The sequence below is a fragment of the Anser cygnoides genome, chromosome Z (assembly GCF_040182565.1).
Source record: "Anser cygnoides isolate HZ-2024a breed goose chromosome Z, Taihu_goose_T2T_genome, whole genome shotgun sequence".
Classification (NCBI taxonomy): Eukaryota; Metazoa; Chordata; class Aves; order Anseriformes; family Anatidae; genus Anser; species Anser cygnoides.
This window is the reverse complement of record NC_089912.1, coordinates 35,108,758-35,126,460: the sequence shown is the minus strand read 5'-3', so window position 1 is coordinate 35,126,460 and position 17,703 is coordinate 35,108,758. Positions and strand designations below refer to the sequence as shown.

General features: G+C 45.6%; 2 protein-coding genes across 4 annotated transcripts in view; both read right to left on the bottom strand.

Annotated features, from left to right (window-relative positions):
- Positions 1 to 823: 823 nt before the first annotated feature.
- Positions 824 to 2,843, bottom strand: LOC136789122 (E3 ubiquitin-protein ligase Topors-like). Its single transcript, XM_066988869.1, has 2 exons — positions 2,019 to 2,843; positions 824 to 1,886 (listed from the first exon to the last, which is right to left on the bottom strand). Exons 1-2 carry the CDS (start codon positions 2,240 to 2,242, stop codon positions 824 to 826), a joined length of 1,287 nt encoding a protein of 428 aa, XP_066844970.1. The 5' UTR covers positions 2,243 to 2,843.
- A 10,142-nt stretch (positions 2,844 to 12,985) lies between these two features.
- MEGF10 (multiple EGF like domains 10) overlaps positions 12,986 to 17,703 on the bottom strand; it is a 101,961-nt gene continuing 97,243 nt past the window's right edge. For all 3 annotated transcript variants that reach the window (XM_048050532.2, XM_066987978.1, XM_066987977.1), the window contains exons 24-26: positions 17,440 to 17,484; positions 15,571 to 15,777; positions 12,986 to 14,607 (exon numbers count right to left, since the gene is read on the bottom strand). In XM_048050532.2, coding sequence (XP_047906489.2) covers positions 14,447 to 14,607; positions 15,571 to 15,777; positions 17,440 to 17,484 — 413 coding nt within the window. In that variant the 3' untranslated portion in view covers positions 12,986 to 14,446. The remainder of the gene's footprint in view (positions 14,608 to 15,570; positions 15,778 to 17,439; positions 17,485 to 17,703) is intronic.

Genomic DNA, 17,703 nt, shown 5'->3' with positions numbered 1-17,703 from the left:
AGAAATTCTTTGCTCAGAGGGTGGTGAAGCACTGCCATGGGTTGCTCAGAGAAGCTGTGGATTCCCCTTCCCTGGAAGCGGACAAGACCAGGTTGGATGGAGCTTTGGGCCTCCTGACATAGTGGAAACTGTTCATGCCCATGGCGGGGCACGGTGGGAGGGGCAGTGTGACTGGATGGTCGTGAGGGTCCCTTCCAACCCAAACCATTCTGTGATTCTATGGTTCCAAGGTGGTGTCCAGCAGGACCCCAGACCCTTCCCAGCAAAGCACTTATCCCCAGCTGGACAGCTCCCAGCAAGTGCTGCTTCCTGGGGTCGTTCCTGCTCAGGTGCAGGACTTTGCCCTTCACCTCGTTGAACTTCTTGGGGTTCCTGCCTTGGCCGGACACAGCATAGCTGCAGATGTGCAGGCCTGGAAATGGGTAGCATGTGTTTTTGGGGAAGCAACTCAATAGTGCCTTGTACGTGGGGAAAAAGCACGCCAGCGCCAACACCCCAGCTGGCCCTGCAAAGGGCTGCATCGACATACCCTTCTCCCACCTGTCTGAACCCATTGGCCTTCGGGTCCAGCGGACACACGAGGAAGCGGTGGGAGTATCAGGAGGAAAAGGGGGAGAAAGCAGCGAGGGTAGGGACATGGACACCAAGTGTGTTGTTACAAATACTCAGACATTTTCTGCAGTTTTCATGGCTTTATTTGCTTTGTCTAAAAGCCTTAGACTGCTGTGAGCCTTCCTGTTCCCCCCCCCCCCCCCCCGCAGTTGCCGGCGTGTGCCCCATCTGCTGGCCCAGCCCCAGCTTGGCCAGCTCCTGGGGCACTGTCCTAGTGTCGCCGGCGGGGTGGCCTCTTTGCGGGTGGGGCAGAGTCCTGGCAAGTGGGGGCCCTCCTCTTTGCAGCTCGCCAGGGCCCCCTGCGTCTTTGGTCCCTGCCCTGGCCGGCAGTGGAGGGACCGGCCACAGCCTCCTCTGGTTCCTCCGCTGGCACTTGTTGATTTCTAGGCTCAGGAACCGGGACGGATGGAAGGCGGCTCGGTCTCCCGTGGAAGGCAGCATTTGAGGTCCCAGGGAGCTCCTCTGCGTTGGTTCCCTCCGAGCTCTCTGGGCCAGCTGATGGTGTCCCCACCGATGTGGCAGTGTGGCTGGGGACTGCTGCAGGGCTGCCCCCCTGTCCTCCGGCAGCGCGGGAGGCCCCCAGGCCCAGGATGTTTTGGGCCTCCCCGCTGCACCGCTGCACGGCGGTGGCAATGAGCCGCTGCACGAAGCCGGCCGTCTGCCTTCCCAGGGAGGTCCTCAGGAGCAGGGTGAGGGCCCCCTCGTCCAGGCCAAAGAAGCGCAGGCCTGAGATGACATTGCGCTGCGCTTCTGAGGCTGCCCTGCCGTCATCCCCGAGGAGCTGCCCCAGCTCGTGGCGCAGCCAGGGCAGCAGGGGCTGGAGCACAGCAGGGTACAGCCGGAACAGGGACGCCCAGGCGAAGGGGTGGAGGCCGCCCACAGCGGCTGTGGGCACTGGGCCTGCAGCCTCTGGTCGGGAGGCTGCGTGGGCAGGAGCTCCGTCTGCCTGCTGGGCGGTGACCGGTGCCTCCGCAGGTGGTGGGATGACGAGCTCCTTGAACCTGTTGTCTGCCCGCACCGAGTGCACGATGGAGCTCACCCTCCTCTTGCAGAGGGGGCACTCGGGCTTGCTCTCAGCCCACCGCTGGATGCATTCAAAACAGAAGCGGTGGAGGCATGGCACCACATAGCTGGGGTTCACCCAGCTGTCCAGACAGATGGGACAGCGGGTGTCCAGCGCCGTGGCCATGCTCTCCACCTGCTGAGGTGAGCTGGGGAGAACTGGCGATGACGAGCCGCTCCCTCTCACCCGCGCTGCAGCAGCAGGTGTCACGCTGCAAAAGGCAGAGAAGAGGCCATGGTCATCGGCTGAGCCAGGGGCGGCTGGAAGAGTTGTGCAGGTCCCCCAAGGAGGAAACCCTTCCAGCTGCCCAGGGCCCAGGGGAAGGTGTCCCCACCGCGCTCACCTCTGCTGCCGCGAGTACTCCTCCTGGGTCTCCCGACGGCCCGAACGAGGCAGGGCCGCGGAAGAAGCTCCGATGGCTCTGGGAAGGGCACTGAGAGCTGCTGCAGCAACTCCCAGAGCACGACACCAGCACCAAGGCCAACCTTGCTCCTCACTCCAGACCTCGCGTAAACGCTCAGCTGGAGTGCGGGCACTAGCCGGCGGGGTGGGACTCTGCGCCCGCATATGAGCAGCGAGGGCCACGCAGTCACAATCCGTCGCTCCAGGCTCTCACAGTGCGTCGCTCGGAGCCATCACAATGGGCCGTCCTGCCCCGCAGCGCTCGCTCTGGCAGCGCTCTGGCCCCAGCACATGCGTCTGTGTCTAGCACAATGTCACTTACCACTCTGCCCAACAAAATGTTTGCCTTCATCTTGGCGTTGGTGTTATCCACCAGTCACTGCAGCCTTGGCCGTGTCTTCCCAGTGCACCATCAGATCACCCTGGCCATGGCAGACACATCCGGGCCCATAAAGCAAGAGCGTCCATTCCATAAAACCTCGTGCCTGCCTTTGAAGCTGCACGACACAGTCCTCACACTGCTCTTGCTACACTCCAGCACAGCTGGCCAGCCCTCGCGTTGCCCTGGTTCTCCCCACAGCAGGCTAATGGCAGCCCTTGCCTTGCCCTCAGGAATCTCCTTGATTTTGACCCTCTCTGGAGGGAGCAGGGCGTTCCCCTCTGCTTAGCACCCATCAGGCCTCATCTGGGCATCGTGTCCTCTTTGGGGTCCTGGGCGGGAGAGACATCGACAAGCTGGAGGAATTCAGGGGAGAGCACTGATGCGGTGGGGCTGGAGCACTCGCCCCGTGAGGAGGGTGTGGGACCGGGACTGGTTCAGCATGGAGCAGAGTACGCTTAGGGGCACAACGTGGAGCCTGTGGGAATGGGATGACTGCAACGGGGACGAGATCTTCCCAGCAGTAGCTGGCAGGAGGAGCGGAGGCAGATCTGGGCCTGGAGAAGTCCAGGCTGGTGATAGGGAAAAACAGAGAAGTCCTCCCAGGGTTCCAAAGGACACTCAAGAAGTCCTGTCAGGCTTAGGAGTGGGTTTTCTAGCAAGGTGGTGTCACCCCTGAGCATGGAGGTTTTCCTGACCCGAGTGGAGCCAGCCCAGAGCACAAGGGTCACAAGCCTGCAAAGGGACACATGCGGAAGTCCAGGGAGGGAAAGCGTCGCCAGTGTGAAATGGAGACAGGGTTTCCAAATGAGCTCATTGCAGCCAAAGCAAGACGCAGAGGCCGTACAGATGCAGAAGGCCCAGCCCCGTTGGGCTCTCTCCTCAGGGCCAGAGCCCCTGCGCGAGCACACTTCCCTTCTCTGTGGGGTTCAGAGCAGGGCTTTCGAGCCCTGTAGGAGCAGAGGGCCAGGTGCCGTGGTGCTTGATTTAGGGAAAGGGCAACATAAAAAGCCATGGTTTCACACTCTTTCTCTCATGAGTCTTTCACACTCATACTGTGGTGCCCAGAACTGCACAGAGTGCTGGAGGTGGGGCTGCACCACCGCAGAGTAGAGCGGGACAATCACTTCCCTTGACCGACTAGTGATGCCGTGCTTGATGCACCCCAGGGTACAGTTGGCCCTCCTGGCTGCCAGGGCACACTGCTGGCTCCTGTTCAACTTGCTATCAACCACAACCCCCAGATCCCTCTCTGCGGGGCTGCTCTCCAGCGTCTCGTCGCCCAGTCTGTACATATAGCCAGGGTTTCCCTGTCCCAGGTGCAGGTCCTGGCACTTGCTCTTGTTAAACTTCATGCGGTTGGTGATCGCCCAGCTCTCCAACCTGTTCAGACCTCTCTGCAAGGCCTTTCCACCCTCAACAGAGTCAACAACTCCTCCACGTTTAGGATCATCAGCAAATGTGCTCAAAACACCTAGTCCTACATCCAAATCGTTTATAAAAACATTGAAGAGAACTGGCCCTAAAATGGAGCCCTGGGGGACCCCACTGGTGACCGGCCAGCAGCCTGATGTGGAACCATTTGCCACACATCTTTGAGCCCTACCCATCAGCCAATTATTCACGCATCGTACGATGGTTTTGTCCAGGTGTATGCTAGATGTTTTGTCCAGTAGGATCCCATGGGAAACTGTGTCAAAAGCTTTACTGAAATCCAAAAAGATCACATCAGCTGGTTTCCCTTGATCGACTAGATGGGTGATCTTATCATAAAAGGAAATCAAATCTGTCGAACAGGACCTACCCCTCGTGAACCCATGCTGCCTGGGACCGGTGACTGCATTGTTCCCCAGGTGCCCTTCAATAACTCCCAGGATGAACTGCTCCATAATTTTACCAGGCACTGATGTGAGACTGACAGGCCTGTAGTTACCAGGGTCCTCTTTCCTGCCCTTCTTGAAAATTGGTACAACATTTGCCAGCTTCCACTCAACTGGGACCTCTCCAGATTCCCAACACCGTTGAAAAATAATTGAGAGAGGGCCCGCGATGATGTCAGCCAGCTCTCTAAGCACCCTGGGATGAATCCCATCTGGACCCGTGGACTTATACGGATCCAGGTGGAGCAGCAAATCCTGCACACGTTCAGGGTGGGTTGGCAGTTTATCGTTCCCACCGTCATGGTCCTCCAGCTCAGGGCACCGGGGGTCCCAAAGCCCATCATCAGCGTTGAAGACAGAGGCAAAGAAGGCATTAAACGTTTCTGCTTTGCCTGTGTCCTTGTCTGTGAGGTGACCATCCCCAACAAGTAGTGGACCTATGTTTTCTCTGGTCCTCCTTTTTCTATTCATATATTTTTAAAAGCCCTTTTAATGGTCTCCCACAGAGCTGGCCAACTTCAACTGCAGTTGGGCTTTGGCCGCACAAATTTTCTCCCTACAAGTGTGAACAGCATCCCTGTAGTCCTTCCACGTTGCCTGACCCTGCTTCCAGCAGCCGTGCACTTTCTTTTTATGCCTAAGCTCCAGAAGAAGATCCGTGGTCATCCAAGCCAGCCTACTGGGCCGCCTGCTTGACTTGCGATGTTTTGGAATTGCCTGATCGTGTGCTTTTAGGAGGCAGGGCTTAAAGAATGACCAGCCCTGATAGACGCCTTCAAAAGCAGTTTCCCAGGGGACCTTGCTAACTAGTTCCCTGAGCAGCCTGAAGTCTGCTCTCCCCATATGCAGGGCTGAAGTTTTGGTGGCAGTTTTCCTCCTGTCACCAAAAATTTTAAACTCAACCACTTCATGGTCACTATGACCAAGACGGCCACCAGTTGCCACACCCCGCACAAGTCCCTCTCTGGCCTCCAGCAGCAGATCTAGGAGGGCACCTTTCCTAGTTACCTCCCTGGGGTCCAGGTAACCTCCCTGAAGTCCAGGGAGGGAAAGCGTCACCAGTGTGAAATGGAGACAGGGTTTTCAAATGAGCTCATTGCAGCCAAAGCAAGACGCAGAGGCCCTACAGATGCAGAAGGCCCAGCCCCGTTGGGCTCTCTCCTCAGGGCCAGAGCCCCTGGTCGAGCACACGTCCCCTGTCTGTGGGGTTCAGAGCAGGGCTTTCGAGCCCTGTAGGAGCAGAGGGCCAGGTGCCGTGGTGCTTGATTTAGGGAAAGGGCAACATAAAAAGCCATGGTACCAGTAGTGGTGGGACATGAGTGATCAGAAAGAGATCCAGCTTGAGCATGCCACCCATCTCAGAGGTGCTCAACTCACTACCAAGAAGCTGATTTGTCAATAGCACCAGGCCCCACGGTGCTTAAGAAAGGGAAAAGGTCCCCTGCAAGGTTAAAGGGCTCAGCTCCTTCTGCTCTGGATCAAAATGCACCCAGAGAGCTCAGGTCCAGGCCCCACGAGGGACAAATGGTGGTAAAGAGGCTATGCAAGAGCAGGCAGAGAAGCCCCACGGTGCTCTGCAGAGGACAAAGAGGCTCTGCAAGAGCAGTGGGCAAGGACAGCTGACCCAAATTGGCAAGAGGGATATCCCATACCAAACTGGGATACCAATACAGACGATACGAAATTGGGTGGAACTGTTGACTCCACCGAGGGTGCTGAGGCCCTGAAGAGAGACCTAGACAGGTTGGAGAGCTGGGCAGTCACCAACAATCTGAAGTTTAACAAGAACAAGTGCCCGATTCTGCACCTGGGAAGGGGCAGCCCTGGCTATACGTACAGCCTGGGAGATGAGATGCTGGAGATCAGCCCTGCAGAAAGTGATCGGGAGTTCTGGTCAGCAGCGAGCCAAACATGAGCCAGCAGTGTGCCTTGGCAGCCAGGAGGGCCATCCGTATCCTGAGGTCTATCAGGCACCTAGCCAGTCGAGGTGTAGTGGGTTTATGTGGCAAGGTTTTGGTAGCGGAGGACTGCAATTGTGCCCTCTGTAAGAAGAGTCCAGCAGCTGCCCCATGTTAGATTAGGGCCAGTTTCAGCCAGATCCAAAGGGACCCACTGCTGCCCAGAACCGAGCCAGTAAGCGATGTCTTTTGCGCCTTTCTGAGAGCAGATTTAAGAAAAGGAAAAAGCAAGGAAACAAACAAACAAAAGAAAACAAAACAAAATAAATCTACTGCACAACAGCAAGTGGTAGAGTGAGGAGTGAGAAGCAGCACTGCAATCCCCCAGGACAGTGCAGAAGGAGGGGAGGAGGTGCTCCAGGCACGCAGCAGCAGTTCCCCTGCGGCCTGTGCAGGGAGAGGCCCCTGGTGGAGCAGGCTGTCCCCCTGCAGCCCACGGGTCCCACGGCGGAGCACATCTCTACGCTGCCCCCATCTCAATCCTTATGATGATCTGGCAGGGAAGAAGACTGGTGTGGCTGAACAGGGAACTTTTGCTGAGTCTCCGGGAGAAAGAGAGTCTATATCCAGTGGAAGAAGGGACAGGCCACTCGGGGAGAGTACAAGGAATTTGCTAGCATATGCAGAGAGAAAATCAGAAAGGCTACAGTCAAACATGAGCTCAACCTGGCCACTATGGTAAATGATAACAAAAAATGTTTTTCCAGGTATATTAACAGTATGAGGAGGGCCAAGGAGAATCTCCATCCTTTATTGGACTCAGGGGGAAACATGACTACTGAGGATAAGGAAAAGGCTGAGGTTCTTAATGCCTTCTTTACGTATGTCTTTCCTAGTCAGACCACTTGTCCTTGGGGTACTCAGCCTCCCAAGATGGAAGTCTGGGTTGGGGAGCAGAAGAAACCTCTCACAGTTCTGGTGGGAAGAGTTGGAGACCTGCAGCTCCACCTGGACTGTCACAAGCCCATGGGGCCAGATGGGATCCACCCGAGGGTGCTGAGGGAGCCAGTGGATGTGATTGCTGAGCCGCTTTCCAGCATCTCTCAGCCGTCATTTTCATCCGCAGAAGTCCCAGATGACTTGAGGCTTGCTAATGTGATGCCCATCTCTAAGAAGCGTCGTAAGGAGGACTTGGGAAACTACAGGCCTGTCAGCCTGACCTTGGTGCCAGGAAAGGTGATGGAACAGGTTGTCTTGAAGGCAATCGTACAGCATGTGCAAAACAACTGGAGAATCAGGCCCAGTCAGCATGGGATCATGAAAGTCAAGTCCTGCCTGAACAACCTCACCTCCTTTTATGACCGGGTGACCTGCCTAGTGCATGAGGGAAAGGCTGTTGACATAGTCTACCTAGATTTCAGCAAAGCCTTTGATATGGTTTCCCACAGTATTCTAGTGGAGAAGCTGGCAGCCCGTGGCTTGGACAGATACACTCTTTGCTGGGTTAAAAACTGGCTTGACGTCTGGGCCCAGCGAGTGGTGGTGAATGGAGATCCAGCTGGAGACTGGTCACCAGTGGTGTTCCCCAGGGGTCAGTGCTGGGGCCCATCCTGTTTAATACCTTTATTGATGGTTTGGATGAGGGAATTGAGTGCTCCCTCAGTAAGTTTGCAGGTGACACCAAGCTGGGGGGAAGGTGTCGATCAGACCCATGGTCTGATTTTTTTGTTGTTCCTGTGTGGAACCAGGAGTAGGATTCAAAGATCTTTGTGGGTACCTTGCAATTTAGGATGTTCTATGATTCTGTGGATTTAAATTATATATAACATGTTTGAAATGAGGGGTAATTTCATTCAGCTACAAATTCTGATCAGATTCTGAACAGGGGTACAAACATTTGGTGACATATCATTTAAGTGACTGTAATATAGGGTTTCAAAGATGTCTTTGGTGCATCAAATGAACCTTATATTCTGCACATTTTAAAATAATAAACCAAAAGGAAAGTCAGTTAGTGATTACAAAGAAAACATTGATAAATCAGGGTTGTTATACATGTTTTTGTGTGCAGAATGGATTTCTTTCTTTTAAAATAGAAATGACATTTTAAGGCCCTCTTTGGAGACTGTAGAGGTAGCTAAAAAAAGTTTATAGGGAGGAGGAGAAGCAGTCAAAGTGGTGACTCACATACCCTATTCTTCAAACTAGTAACTCACTAATCTGTTTTATTTTTGTTCTTATTTTTTTTTTTTGTTTGGTAAGTTTTTGTTTTGGCCAGCGTGAAAAGCACTATAGCGCTGTCTTGTCATTTCAGGAACTAATGTTGCAGCTCTTACCCATCCTCAGTCAGTCAACAATGCCATAGACAAAAGGGGAAAAGAGTAGGAAGATACTAAGAAGGGGCAGTAGAAAACAAAGTGCAGGTTTTCCTTTTTATTTTGAAGAAAAGAATAAAGTGCTTTTCTAGGTCACATTTGGTAATACCTTACCTTCCAAATATTTTTGCAACATACTTTTTTGTTATTCAAAGAATAAGTAGAAGCAGGTTTTAACCATAATGGTACACAGAAATTGTTTTCATTCTTCAGACGAATGTAGCAGAGCTTCTGCATTACCATCCGTTAATGCTGATCTTGTCACAGATTCATGACAGTAAGAATCTGAGTGATGGAGCACTCTTCATGTGCCACACAGAGCATACATTAACCACTCTAGGTTCCACGGTGATAAAATAAACCAATGGCTAGAAAAAGCTTGTATCCAGTCTTTTCTTTGTCTTGCTGCAGTTTTCAAAGTGTTATCTTTTCCACTTTCCTATTTTAAAATTATGTTTACGCGGAACAAAATCCTACACACCATTACTACTGCTGTGATAGGGATTTAGGGGAAGATTAAAGTGAATGGAAATCAAATTTTCTTTATATTATCTCTGATAATTATCTCTGAAGAGAAGGGATGAGCTGGAGGCTGTAGTGAGGTGAGGCAGTTGTTCAAAGGCAGGTGATTGGTGTGAAAAACTACCTTTCAACTCCTGCTGAGGTTATACTTTGGCTGATTGCAGTGTAAAGTCTCACCACAAATTTAAGGTGTTAATGAGGTAATTTAACCCATGCAAATATCATCAGATCCTGTCATTTTTGGAAAACGTGCAAATATGTTTGAGGCATTTCATTTATTGTTGGCTATCCTGTTGAAGGCAGTTCACTCAGTGTTTTCAAGGGTCTTGGGAGAACTAGAGAGTCCATTTACTTTCTACTGGTGGTTAGAATCCTAGAAGTAACCCGTATAACCCACACGACCACTCACGTATCTGAGGCATGATGTTTGGTGGAGGTGTCATGGTGACTAACTACTACCTCTTTGCTTAAGGTGAAACATAATTGAACCAGTCCTTAAGAATCTTCTGTGGGATGTAACACTTTCCCGTTAGTACCTAATGCTAAATCCCTCATCCTTGAGCAAACAGTGATAGCAAAGAACAATTTCCCACACCACCTACTTGTAGCCACTGCTTTTAGGTTCATATAAAGAGTCAAAGTTAAAAGTCAAAACAGTATCTCATTTTACTCCATGTTTGTACTTCGGTTATTGGCTTTTTAAAGGTCAGTCGAAGGTTATTGTCCTACAAAAAAGGGAAAACACCTTGCTTTCGGCAGTTCAGTTCCACGTCTTTTCCAAGGGCAGAGCTTTACGCATTCAAGGGACAGCCTTGAAATAATCACCCACTTCACAGAGTTGATTCCTGTGTGATCTGACAGTAATAACAAAAGTTCAGCAGTTTAAAATCCAAAATCAACCTTGCTATTCTGCAAAGCACCTCAGAAACTACTGGCTTTTTATAAGAGGGAAAATAAAATACATTACTTGTTGGTAACGATAACATTATTTATATTTCCCATTCAATTTAATATTCATCCTAAGGGGCCTAAGGGAGGAGGGGGGGAGGGGGGGAGGAATAAATTCAACCATTTCCCATCTTTCATTAGAAACTTTATTATGTTAACCTACAAGTATGTGAAGTGAAATAAATGGTAGTGAAGGGCAAAATGATGAACATCAGTCATCTTTGGAAAATAGATATATTTTAACAACAAAACAGGTTTTTGTTTTTGCTTTGTTACAGCTATGAAAAAAAAAGTCCAGACATACTTGATAGGTTTTCTTTAAAAATATATTACAATTCAGTCTTATCAAAGTGAAGTCATGTGGTCTAAAAAACTGAAAATAGAAGTGTTAGGTTCAGTGCTCTAGCACTAGTGTAAGCGTACCAAAAATGGAAAGATTTTCTATACAGTAATTAATAAACACACACACAATTGTTTTCAGTCATTTAAACTACTATATATATAATCTTTAATATAAAGCATTTTTGTCAAAATTAGCTCTGTATTCTTCAGTCTGGATTATGGAGCTTCAGCGTAAGGATTACTATTTGGAAACATCTAATTAAAATATCCAATTGTAGTCACAGTACTTTGAAAATTCAACATATGTTAAATAATGCATTTTCTGCTTCTGAATTTTTATTCTAATTTCAGTATTAACTTGACTTTGCAGATTGTCTCAGAAGAAAGTACGATTACAACAAAATCTTCATTCCCCTCTAATCTGTATGTGCATTTGCAATTAAAATTGATGGGAGCTCTCTGGGTAGATCAAGATGAGGACAAAGTTTACACATAACAGTGTGTTTTGATTAAAAATATTTGATAAAACAAAAAGCTGTTGCAGTTTATTATGCTTCTAAGTGACCAGAATAAATAAGCCTGTACTATCTAAACTTAAAGTTTATACTTACCACATGCTTTAAAATCAGCTATTCACTTTGTGCAGAATTTTGTACTTTATTAAACTGCTAAACAACTTGCTAGGGGATAGCTACCTCATTTTTTCAGTGCTATATTTCTCACTCTTATCATGTGAACACGTAGAAACAAGCATCTCTTTCCAATCCTATCTGTGGTGAAGCCAATTCTCTCTGTGTAGCTGGTGTTTGCTAAAATTATTGCATCAACTTACTCATTAAGTTCCCACCAGAATATAGAATGGATGGTCAAAAGTATTCTAGTTCTTTAAGAACGTACTATGATCTGCAAAAAGGACTGTTACAGTCATGAGAGTTGAGTTTTGAATCTGTTAAATTGACAACAGATGTACTCCAGAGCTAGCCTCCCTAACAGCCATGCAGGAGATGAAAGGATTGCAAACAGAAGTCCCAGGTGCTTTTTTTCCTCTCAAACGAATGATATAAAGATACCATTCAAGAGGAATGTATTACCCCTACAGGCAACCCATTTTGTAAGTGTCTACCAACAACCATCCGCTGAAGTGAATTCACAAGTCATTTACTTGACCTAGATGTACTGCAAATATAGCTCAGACATATTCAGACATTGCTTACGCTGACTACACAGCAGGATTTTTACTCACAGAAAGGCTGGTTATGTATATATGGCTATGTATATACTTCGAACATACACAATAGGCAAAAGTATCAGAAATCCATTTGTTCCCACAAATATCTGGCTGAATATATCACTAGAGGAAATGTGTGTCATACTGGAGATTTTCAAACCAATTAAAAATCACGTATTGAGCTCTTCGTTGCTGCATATTAAAAAAGAACTGTTTCTATGATGAGGATTTATTTATCTAGAGGTCTCCAAATTTTATACAGAGTAAGAAAATAATTTTTTGTGAGCTTACAATTGCCAAATACAGCATTTTCTATTCACGGCTTCAAAGACAGGTTTTATTTTAAAGTCTGTTTCACACAGTACAAACACATGTATATACCATTAGCGCTACATGTTCCTATATGCACACAGATCCAGTCAATATTTTGTTTTACGGAGGGATTAAATGGTGACTGGCTTTTAAAACCTTGTATTTAATTGCTATGCTGGCAATGACCAAAGCTGATCAAGTTGTTTGTTCCAAGGATGTGCAAGGGTCAGTGCTTACAACCAGTAAGAACCAGGAATGTTAAGGGGCGCTGCAAACAGGCATATGCTTTCCCCAGGGTTAAGCACACCTGCTACAATGTCTCTGATGCCGAACTCTCATTTATCACCACTTCAATGACAACAAATAAAAGCACATGGTGTTTCCATTTCAAACCAGGGGTTTGTTTTCAAAAACATTTCTGAAAGTGTGTGTTTGTTTGTTTGTTTGTTTTTCCAGTTGATACTCTGTTGCATTTAGTATTTCAAAGGCAACTGGTTGTGATTTTCACACGAGTACATCTATTCCACCATGATAGATACTTCATTGTCTCGGGCTCTGCTGCAGTCCAGCCTTAAAACTGTCACAGCAGTCCCTGTGCTGAGCTGGCACACACACCAGACTACTGACCGATCAGCTCCACATCACATAGTGAGTGTATCACAGGTCTCTGTGCCAAAATGTGACTCCAGTGCAGAAAGAAGAGACTAGTAGGACTTTATGCTTCCCATTATATGCCATAGAATGCAACTACCTATATCCCTAAGCTCCTCATAACAAGCTACAGAGTTGGTACTAGAGCAGGGTGAAGATTGCTGGGATTGTGTCACAAGCATGTCAGCAGATGGCATCACTGACAGCAGAAGCAGCTGGAAGTAATATTGCCACAGCTGAGAATATCTTTTTTAGGTTTCTAAAGGTATCTTTACTTTTTCAGACTGTTTCAGACAGAGAAAGGAGACTTTTGGAGGGATGGTCTCCATCCATGTAGTCAACAGAATGAGCTAAATTTCAAAGCGGGAGTCTGTTTTTCTGTTTTTTTTTTTGTTGTTGTTGTTGTTTTTTTACTTTTTCTGCGTTGTTGTTATTATCCCCAACAAAAGACCTTGATATTTTATTCTTCCAATGAATTCATTTCATAAAGTTAAACTATTATGTAATTGCTAACCACCTCTTATAGTATCAGTATGACATTATCCTTACTTTAATCCTCTTCCTCCACCCAGAGGTCTCTTTAACCAGACAAAGTAAAGGCCAGTTGGCAAAAATGCAAAAAAGAAAAAAAGAAAAAAAGAAAAAAAAAAGACACACAGTAGAATATTTTTGCAATTACAAGCTAGATCACTAGAAACACAGACGTACACCTTAAAAATTGAGACAGAAGTTAATGAAGAATGGGGGTACATGTGTCACATTATTAGCAATGCAAAAGACCAGCTTAAGCATGTTTTTCCCTACATCAACTATAAAAAAAGAAAAGGTGCCTTTAGCAAGTATGCACAGAGATTGCTTAGTTATTTCTAAGAAAAAAATCACAACATTTAACTGTTTTTACCCTATATTACAGTAATTATTACTACCTGTTTATAAAATGTAAACCGTTCATTGCAAGTCAGGTTTACATAATTCATCACCTTTTTCCACTCCTTACACACTCAGTCCATGCTGACAAAAATAAACTGATTTAATTTACATATTTTATGAAGTAATTACTGATATGTTGTGGATTATTAGTAGTGAATGGAAGAAATAGTGGTCAGAACTGCAGCATATGGAGTTGAAATGTAGCAAAAGATTTGTTGAGGACTGGTGCTGGGTTTGGAGTACCCAGAGATCTTGAGGCATCATGTAATATTGATGTATGCAATGCTTTTGTCATCTTCAAAACTGTTCAAGCAAAGTATTCCCACCACCAGTAAGGGACAAAGAATGCCTGATGGTGGAATTCCCAAACAACTGCAGTATTGTGCTTACTCACACCCCATCTGATCTTGTTTCTTAGTATGTCTTGACTAAAGATCAGAATGGAAGGTAAAATTTGGCAAGGCAGTTTTTCTTCTACATAACTAATCACCTGTATAAAGTGGCATTTGGCAAGTTGCACTGTCCTGGGAGTATTTCTACTTTGAAACATGACAAATATCAAGTCCACGTTTAAAGTAGCTGAAGTGGGATCTGTTAGCAAAACCGACCTGCAAACTAAGATTTTTAAGCAAGTATATTACAGTATAAATGTGTTGTATACCTGTTTCTATAAAATTAACTGCCATGAAAAAAAAAAAGAAAAGAACAATCAGGGTCTCCCAAGTGTGGCATTTGTCCATCCATCACTTGTATACACAATACAAACTTCATGTAGAGATTCCTGTTTTATGTACAGCAATTGCCTGCTGGACAGATTAGGAGCAATAGGATCGTAAACTAGAGGAAGGAGCCATGCCACTTGTCCCCTTGAGAGTCCCACTGTGCTACACTCCAGCTTTTGGGGTCATTCACTGCCAACCTCCTTTGTAGAGGATGTGGGGCTGTCTCGAACTGGTAGCAAGTCATAGTGACATGGAATGTGGCTGTTTTTCGGGAGATCATAAGGATCCTGGCTGAAACGTCCACTGCTGCTGAATGCTCCCTGGACAACGCTCACCGTTGGTTCTGCGATAAAAGAGAGTACATACACTCATCACAAGAAATGGCAGAGAGATGACGCTGTATTTCATTGCAGTTTGCATTACAAAATATTCTGTCCTATCTGCTCCAAGACAAAGATTCCTTGTCATGCTGAGTCCTGAAATGAAGGTGTGTTGGTAAGTTGATGCTAAGGCATTCCAGCTTTACACTAAATAATGCCTCTAAGCTTGCATCAAGGACTTACCATGAGTATATTTAATGACAGAACCAAGTGGATCAGCATCTGTTCTCTGTGTGTGGACAAAAAAAAATAGTAATAAAAAATGGGGGATTTAAATCAAGATCTTATAAAAATCCTTAAAAATACAACACAGATAGTGATGGATTTCAGAAGAATAGCTAACTGGGGACAGTAATGGAAAATGGTGTCCTGTAATGCGTGACACACATTATTCTGGTCCTGAGACCATTAGGGAAATAATATGCTACAAGACTCCAATGTTTTCTGTAATTACAGTAATGCAGCAACCATATAGGAACCCTTTCAGTAAAAACCCACTTCTGTGGGTGAAAATGCATTTTTCTGCTCAAGGAGAAGAAACAGACCTTTTCTATCCCTCCCATACACTTGTTCCACCTGTGTTCAGTACTTAACAGATCTGAATTATATTGCAGTTAAATGCTGAGCATACCTTCTGCTGTTGTTTACAGAAAGACTTTCAAACTAAGGAAATCCAGAGGTAGCTGTGGGTTATTGAACACAGACCTGAAGGTATTTTTAAATGGTGCTCTTGTGAATTACACCACTCATCTGAAAAGAATGAGCTTGTTTTTACAGCTTTTGAGCAGAAAACAGAATTTGAAAGCATCACAATTTTTTTTCAGTGAGTATTTTTTCATGTGTTTTCATTAAATTGATTCAAAGGAAAAGAGTTTTGTGCTTCCTCTTATTAACCTTCAAAATCTCGAAGCAGAATTTCTACTTACCAACTTCATAAACATTCTTATTGGCTGAAGCAGAGCTGGCAATCTCAGCATACGGGGAGTCCCTGCGTGCTGGTGACTTCATTTCAACATATCCGCATTCTGAACTCTTTGGTACAAGAGCTGGTGGGTCTTTTATAGTAGCATATGGGTTTTCAGAGCTACTCAATGAGCAATTGCTTAAATTGTATTCTGAGTTCTTCACTAGATCTGAAAAAAGAAAAACAAACTACTCTCTCAAGTACACTACATAATTTGGACATTGATACTAAACAGAGCAAAATGCATTTCCACTTTTACACAACTCTGAAATTATACAGACATTCTTTAATCTTGAGTTTTAAAATTCACTCAATATTTAAATTGAAACTAATCGTAACACTTCACAATTGTTATACAGCCATTAATGAAAGCACCTCTACTGGTCTGTTCTTTTATGAGATTGATCTTGCCATCAGCAAAACATCTGACCAACTTCACTTCTGATTAAGATAGAAGCTAGCATTAAATACAGATAATGTGTAGAATCAATTTTTTATACGGTCTTCAGAATATTTTTGCCTTTGCAAGTGCTGAACTAAGGACATGATTAAAGTAAGTGACCTAACAGACTGTTTCTGATAGCAATGGCTAGGCAGATGGCAAGGTGGTTTATAGAGATAGCCTATTTGGTGCAAAACTTGAGCATGAAGCCACACCAAAAGAGTAACCAGTTTCTTGGAAGTTTCTCTGAAGTATGTATAGGAAAGCTGAAAAAGAAACACCAAGTGTCTTATCATTTCAGGATTTAGGTGAAGGACAGCTTGCCATAGTTTAAGAGAAGAGGCATCTTCTCAGGCTGAGAAGAGTCTCTGTGGTGTCTGTGTTACTTTGTTCTCTGTGTTGCTTTGTGGTATGCTGTATTATTTAAACTTCAGAGCTGAGACTTTCTCAACTGGTTCCTGAGTGAAGATCCAGCTTGAGAATGACTTTGGTAAACCTGCCAGTGGATATGTGCTCATAGACTTGTGTCTCCTTTAAGATATGTTCCATTAAGATTCCTCTAGTTCTGCAAAACCAGGGAATCTCAAGTAGCAATATATAGCAAATCACTTCTCCAGCTTAAATTGTCCAGTATTATAAATAAGGTGACAAACCAGCTGTTCTTGTCAACATATTTAACTTATTTAGCTACACTTTTTTTATTGTTTGGATATCCAGACATTCTAATCATCCTTGCTATACCTCAGTCATAAAACAAAAACAGTTGCATACACAAGTATGGTGCAGTATAAAGTCTTATAAGTAAACTGGATAACTCAGAATATCAAAATACCATAATTACCCCAAATTTCCTAAGGTTTTCATTCTTCTCTATGCATTCATACTTCGATAAACATTCCAAAGTCCTGCAGTGAGCATGTTGAAGCATTGCAGGCTTGCTTGTGATTATGCAGTCCTACACCGTCCATGCCATTTGCAAGAGGAATTGGTTCTCTTTTAAAGCCTTTCATCTGAGGCAGCATGCATCCTTACCTAGCTCACTAAACTGAAGTTCCTCTAGAATGGCTAGAATAGAGCCATTTTGTGCCTCGTGCATTACAGAAACATTTGTTGTATGGGACACATAAGGAACTTAGAAAGCCTTGAGGTTTTTTGGTTTTTTTTTGTGTGTGTGTGTGTGGTTTGTTTTGTTTTAAGAAACCTACCCTCACAAAAGAAAGAAAATAAATCCACAAATAAAAATTCATGCATTTAGGGCATTGATTCAATGACACAGTAATTTAGTCCAAAATTATTTTATATTCTCTTTGCACAGAAACCAAATATAATTTATAAGAGTAAACTGATTATTGACGTCATTTCATCTAAACGCACCAGAAAAAAACTCACCTTTCAGGGATTTTCCCAAATAACCCCTATCAAGTCCAAAAGCACCTGAGAAAAATGATACCAAAAACAGAGCAGTTTTAAAATCAAAGAAAACCGATTACATAACAGCTTCTATGTCTTTCAAATTAGCTTTGGGATTGATTTCTACCTTAGTGGAAGTATTCTCTCATAAACCCCATGAGACTGCCCAATATAGGGTTGCAAAAGCATTGTTCATATTTGCAAGCTTTCAGTACCTCTCTGAACAAGAAAGGTGGGTAAGGT